The sequence below is a fragment of the Anguilla anguilla genome, chromosome 8 (genome assembly GCF_013347855.1).
Source record: "Anguilla anguilla isolate fAngAng1 chromosome 8, fAngAng1.pri, whole genome shotgun sequence".
NCBI lineage: Eukaryota > Metazoa > Chordata > Actinopteri > Anguilliformes > Anguillidae > Anguilla > Anguilla anguilla.
Window position 1 is genome coordinate 4,960,379 of NC_049208.1, and position 6,531 is coordinate 4,966,909.

Here is a 6,531-nt window from a genome sequence, read left to right on the forward strand (position 1 = left end):
TGAGCGTTAGTTTGTCACTTTTGACACCCGTCCAGTGGCCGAATATCTAGAGCTGATTCCCAAACCTCTCCTTGGGTACCACCAGTCATATCCAGGTATTTGATGTGTTCCACCTCAGGCTCACTGTGGTGGGGTGGTATGGTTCCGGGCCAGATAAACTGCTCCATCTCCGCCTGCAGATGGTGCCCTAACCACACCACCCCTCCACACTCGCCTGATGCACCTAATGGGGGGCTTGGTTAGTTGCATGTGATGGAGCACATCAGATACCTGGATCTGGCTGGGAGTGCCTAAGGGTAGGTTTGTGAGCCACTGATCTTAATCCACCACTCATAATCCAAAGATCCTGCGTTTGAATCCAACCGTGGCTCCCTGTGAAAAGTCTCTTTAAGGTGTGAAATATCTCTTTTAATGACCTTTTAAGGTGTGAGACCATAAATATGTAATTGGAATGTTCTTAACTGAACATTCCAATGATGATGTAACAATCACTACTGGTAACTGAACGTAATGGAGTTCTAAAACACCGACTTACAACTTTTCAAAAAACGCTCCAAAATATATATATATATATATATATATATATATATATATATAAAAAACCTACTCTTCAAACGGATAACGGCTGTGTGATGTTTCGTGGTTAAGCGGGAGCTAGGATTGTGAGGTTGCAGGTTCAAATCCCACTGTGGTCATGCCCTGGAGAGCAGTGCTTTTACCCCTGAAGCTCAGGTCATACATTTGCGCCCCCATAGAGCCGCCTCGGTGGGGTGCCCCCACAGCCCTGGCCCTCTCTTCCTGCGGCGAGCTGCTCATGTGCGGCTTCACCTCCGGCCGAGTCCAGGTGTGGAACCGCGACTCTGTGCTGTGCTCCAAAAAGGTATCCTGCGCGTGTTCTCTATCATTTCACCTTTGCGTTCTACATCTAATCTATGGTCTCAGCAAATAACTATTGCTTATAATTAATACTACCCATAGTGCAGTACTACAGAAAAACAGTAATAAACCTTATGTGTAAAGTGATTACAGCCCCGCTCTAGCTGTTGAATGAGGTGCGCTTTGTTAGGGTTGGAGTGAAAACCTACAGGACAGTAGATCTCCAGGAACAGGGTTGGGCAGCCCTGCTCTAGCTGTTGAATGAGGTGCGCTTTGTTAGGTTTGGAATGAAAGCCTACAGGACGGTAGATCTCCAGGACGGGCAGCCCTGTTTTAAGCTGATGGCTGCAGTGATTACAGCGAGTCTTTTCCCTGACGGCTGTGGTTTCAGGTTTCTGACTCTGAGGTCACTGCACTGGCCTGCATGCCGGACAACCAGTTTGCTGTGGCCTGTGCAGACTGCTCTGTGTCGGTGTGGAGACTGGATTGGAACCCGCAGCACCCCACTGCACAGTGAGTTCACGGCTTTTTACCATTTAACTTCTCACCGTGCCCCCCTTCCCACATGGTGTCTTCACAACCTCTAGCCTCTCGTCCCACCATGCAGCTCAGTCTTTAACCTCTGATCGTTGAAACTCCCCGTGTTCTGGCTGCTCAAAGTTTTGAGCTACATGGTGGAGTGTCTGCTTTAACCTTTAACCTGTGACCTTTAACCTCCCTGTGTTCAGCTGCGCAAAGTTTTGAACTACATGGTGGAGTACCCATTTTAACCTTTAACCTGTGACCTTTAACCTCCCTGTGTTCAGCTGCGCAAGGTGTCGAGCTACACGGTGGAGTCTCCGCATTAACCTTTAACCTGTGACCTTCAACCTCCCTGTGTTCAGGCTGCGCAAGGTGTCGCGCCACACGCTGAAGTGTCCGGTGAAGTTCCTGTGCTTCTGCACCATCCTGCTGGGCGTGTGTGAGAACGGGCTGATCCTAAACGTCACCAAGCCGGGGAATAAGTCCTCTGACAAGATACGCTGGTAATCTGCTGCCACACACACACATCCTTCCTCTCCTCCGCCACCTGGCTACAGAGCCCAGGAAGTGGGTGTGGCCAGGCAGACGGGCGTGTGCGTGAGTCCATACAGACGCAGCGGTGTGTTGTTTCCATGGCAGCTGGACCCACGAGGTGCGCGTCCTCGGCCTGAAGCCCAATGATGACATCAGCACCTGGCTGCTGGGGGAGAAAGACGGGAAGATCCAGCTGTCCTTCGCCGTGAGCCTCTCGTCTTCCTCACAGTCTTCCTCCTCGCCTCCTTTTGCTTGTGCTCTCTGTGAACGCATGCCTGCGCTCTCTAATTGTGTGTCTCTGCTCTCTGTGATTGGCAGGTCCTACCTGTTTTCTCTGATTGGCTGGTCCAACCTGTTTTCTCTGATTGGCTGGTCCAACCTGTGCTCTGATCTCTTGATCTTACATGTACTCTCTGTAATTGGCTGATCCTACCAGTGATCTCTGCAATTGATCCTATCTGTGCTGTCTGATTGGCTGATCTTACCTGGGCTCTCTGCAATTGGCTGATCCTACTTGCGCTCTATGTGATTGGCTGGTCCTGCCTGTACTCTCTGTGTTTGACTTACCTGTACTCTGTGTGATTGGCTGATTCTACCTATGCTCTCGGATTGGGTGATCACACATGTGCTCTCTGCAATTGACTGATCCTCCCTGTGCTCTCTCTGATTGGCTGGTCTTACCTGTGCTCTCTGTGATCTTGTCTTTTGCCCCAGTTTTCGATGGGTTCCAGCACCTCGTTAAGAACCTCATTTGGCAACAGTGAGCTGAGTGCAGAAGAGAACGGAAGCCCATCTGGGACACACAAGAAAAATGTGATCTCAGCCATCACTATCGACAGAGGTACCGCCAGCATTACACCACCATCACTACAGAGATACCGCAAACATTACACCACCATCACTACAGAGATACCGCCAACATTACACCACCATTACTACAGAGATACCGCCAACATTACACCACCATTACTACAGAGACACCGCCAACATTACACCACCATCACTACAGAGACACCGCCAACATTACACCATCATCACTACAGAGATACCGCCAACATTACACCACCATCACTACAGAGACACCGCCAGCATTACACCACCATCACTACAGAGATACCGTCATAAAACAGACAACACTTCTTCTTTAGCCGTGACGATATCCATTGCAATAGTATGACCACAAAATTCTCTCTGTGACTTATTCTGAAACCTCCCATCTTCGTCCCCGTCTTCCGCTTCCTCTGTTTCGCTGTAGACTTTGTGGTGTGCGGGGACAACAAAGGGAACATTTGGTTCAACCAGCCGCCGAACCCATGTTCCTGGAGCAATAAGAGACCGGTGAGGAATTCTACGTTTTTCAACCATTCTGCTATTTAAATCAATCGGACCAATCGGTGAATCGGTCTACTGGTGACGGTTAACGAACCAATCGGTCAGTCAGCCAGTTACACAACTGCCCAATCGTTTGGCTCCTCAGTCAGAGGATCAAGTGCATTCTCTGAATGACGGCTGCAGATGATTTCGATGTTCACTCTCAGAAATAAAGGTACGGTGAAGGTCCATTTTTGTTTTATGGGTAACAAATTTCCCAAGTATGGTGATATTCTATTTGGGTACTAATAAGTACCTTTTACAAGCAAAAAAAAAAATGGGTGCAAATGAATTGTTTTGCTGCTTAGTGGTACTTTTTATGTTCCTACAAGGGTACCACCCCAGTCACGAGCGTTTGTATCTTTCCAACCGCTCTTTCGTACATTTTTTTTCCTGAGAATGTTGATGATGCTGATGTGGTTCCGTAGGCGCACAGCGAGCGGGTCACCGTCTTGAGGTTGACGGAAAGCACCATCATCTCGGCCTCCAACGACCGCACTGTCAAACTGTGGGACCGTCAGAGCAAGAGACAGGTGCGCTGGTCTGACTTTATGCTTCCTCTGCATTCTTTACCTTTCCATATTTTATTGCGTCTCAACAGAGAACCTACCCCGTATGTAAATGGTAAATGGACTGCATTTATATAGCGCTTTTATCCAAAGCGCTTTGCAATTGATGCCTCGCATTCACCAGAGCAATTAGGGGTCAGGTGTCTTGCTCAGGGAAACTTCGACATGCCCAGGGCGGGGGATCGAACCGGCAACCCTCCGACTGCCAGACAACCGCTCTTACCTCCTGAGCTACGTCGCCCCTATGTGTTACTACCTTGTGCGGCAGTGTAGTGTAACGGCTAAGAAGTTGGTCTCGTATTGTAGCCTAAAGGTCGCAGATTCGATTCCCCAGTAGGAGAAACTGCCGTTGTACCCTTGAGAAAGGTACTTAGCCTGCATTGCTTCAGTATATATCCAGTTGTGTAAATGGATGCAATGTAATGTAGTGTAATTCTTCGGTACCATTCAGTGTTTGCTGTGACCTGTGCACTGGCTTCAACTGAAGCTGAGGAGTTTTTTTTTTTGTTTTTGTTGTTTTTTTTTTTACCTCAGTTTTTAAAATTTGGTTTTAGTTTATTTCGTACATGCGGAGGACAGCGGCAGGTGCAGTGTGATGTTCCATCGTTCCGTCTTTTCCCGCTTCCTTCATTCACTTCCTGCTCTAAACCTCTCTCCTCTCTCCCCGTCTTTCCCTGCCCCCCCCTCTACAGGTGGGGGTGTTTGTGTGCGGGGGTCCTGTTGTCACTCTGGAGGTGAACCCCCTGCACCCCACTCAGCTGGTGTGTGGAGACAGGCTGGGAGGCCTCTACTTCCTGTCCTGGATGGACTGAGTGACCGCATAGTGCGAGGACTCACTCATACGCACACACACACTCACACACACATGCACACGCACGCACACACGCACACACACACTCACACACACATGCACACGCACGCACACACGCACACACACACTCACACACACATGCACACGCACGCACACACACACACGCACACACACACTCACACACACATGCACACGCACACACACACACACGCACACACACACTCACACACACATGCACACGCACGCACACACGCACACACACACTCACACACACATGCACACGCACGCACACACGCACACACACACTCACACACACATGCACACGCACGCACACACGCACACACACACTCACACACACATGCACACGCACGCACACACACACACGCACACACACACTCACACACACATGCACACGCACACACACACACACACGCACACACACACTCACACACACATGCACACGCACGCACACACACACACACACTCACACTCACATGCACATGCACGCACACACACACACACACTCACACTCACATGCACATGCACGCACACACACACACACACTCACACTCACATGCACATGCACGCACACACACACGCACACACACACTCACACGCACACACACACTCACACACACATGCACACGCACGCACACACACACACACACTCACACTCACATGCACATGCACGCACACACACACGCACACACACACACACACGCACGCACACACACACACACACATGCACACGCACGCACACACACACACGCACACACACACTCACACACACATGCACACGCACACACACACACACACGCACACACACACTCACACACACATGCACACGCACGCACACACAGACGCACATACACACACGCTCACACGTGTACTCACTCACACACTCTCTCACACACACACACACACACACCTGTACACGTACTCACTCACTCACTCAATCACACACACTCACTCAAACACTCAGTCACACACTCAGTCATGCACTCACACACACACTTACTCACACACACACACACACACACACACACCATTTGCACTCTCTCTATTAATCAATTAATATCCATTTATGAAGACACTAAATTACGCACTTATATACCAAAGAATCATGGATATACTAAAATATGTCAAGGTTTGTTTTCATGCATAATTCGATTTTTCTATTCTATATCTCCTAGTTTAAAGTGTAGTTTAACAAACAGAGAATTATGGGTTTTTATTTTTCCTAAGAATTAAGTAATCAAAATGTGGTGTTTACATAATGTAGTCCTGAATATAGAGAAAGTGGTGTTCCAGTGGGCATAAAATAAGAAATGAAGATAACTATGATATATTGAAAGGCAAAGAGAGGGAATGTGCAGTGATTCTGCTCTGTATGGATTAAGTAAACGACGGAAAATAAAGTGTTTGTAACGGGAGTCGACTGTGGGTGTCATACTAAATGAATGCAGTGAGCTTGTCAGTGGCTGTAAAGACCATGAATGAAACCCCCGAAAGAGAAGTGCTCTCCTTCAAAACGAATCACTCGTCCTTTTTCCCCGCTGCGCCCTACAGATCTCCACCAGCACAGTCTGGGTTCGATTCCCGACTTGGGGAGCCAACCCCCCCCCCCCCCCCCCCCCCGCGCTGGGACAGTGCCTCAACAGAGGCGCTACAGTCGGATAAGCCGAAACGAGAATAGGAAAGCGCTACGGGAAGTGAATAAACTGACGTCGTCGTTAATGTCTGGCGACAATGGCTGGCCACGAAATCGACATATTTCCGCCTGCGACCGCCATTTTACGTTCAGCCGTTCCTTTGCAGGCTGGGTTTGGTTTTGTCACGCGCAGGGTC

At 49.1% G+C, this 6,531-nt stretch overlaps 1 protein-coding gene across 1 annotated transcript in view; it reads left to right on the plus strand.

Annotated features, from left to right (window-relative positions):
* The window catches only part of tep1 (telomerase-associated protein 1), a 38,889-nt gene extending 34,102 nt beyond the window's left edge, over window positions 1–4,787 (plus strand). Inside the window, exons 48-55 of the mRNA XM_035429311.1 lie at window positions 756–880; window positions 1,268–1,389; window positions 1,761–1,901; window positions 2,038–2,137; window positions 2,647–2,773; window positions 3,188–3,270; window positions 3,732–3,836; window positions 4,565–4,787. Of these exons, the coding sequence (XP_035285202.1) occupies window positions 756–880; window positions 1,268–1,389; window positions 1,761–1,901; window positions 2,038–2,137; window positions 2,647–2,773; window positions 3,188–3,270; window positions 3,732–3,836; window positions 4,565–4,684 (923 nt within the window). The 3' untranslated portion in view covers window positions 4,685–4,787. The remainder of the gene's footprint in view (window positions 1–755; window positions 881–1,267; window positions 1,390–1,760; window positions 1,902–2,037; window positions 2,138–2,646; window positions 2,774–3,187; window positions 3,271–3,731; window positions 3,837–4,564) is intronic.
* Window positions 4,788–6,531: the final 1,744 nt, after the last annotated feature.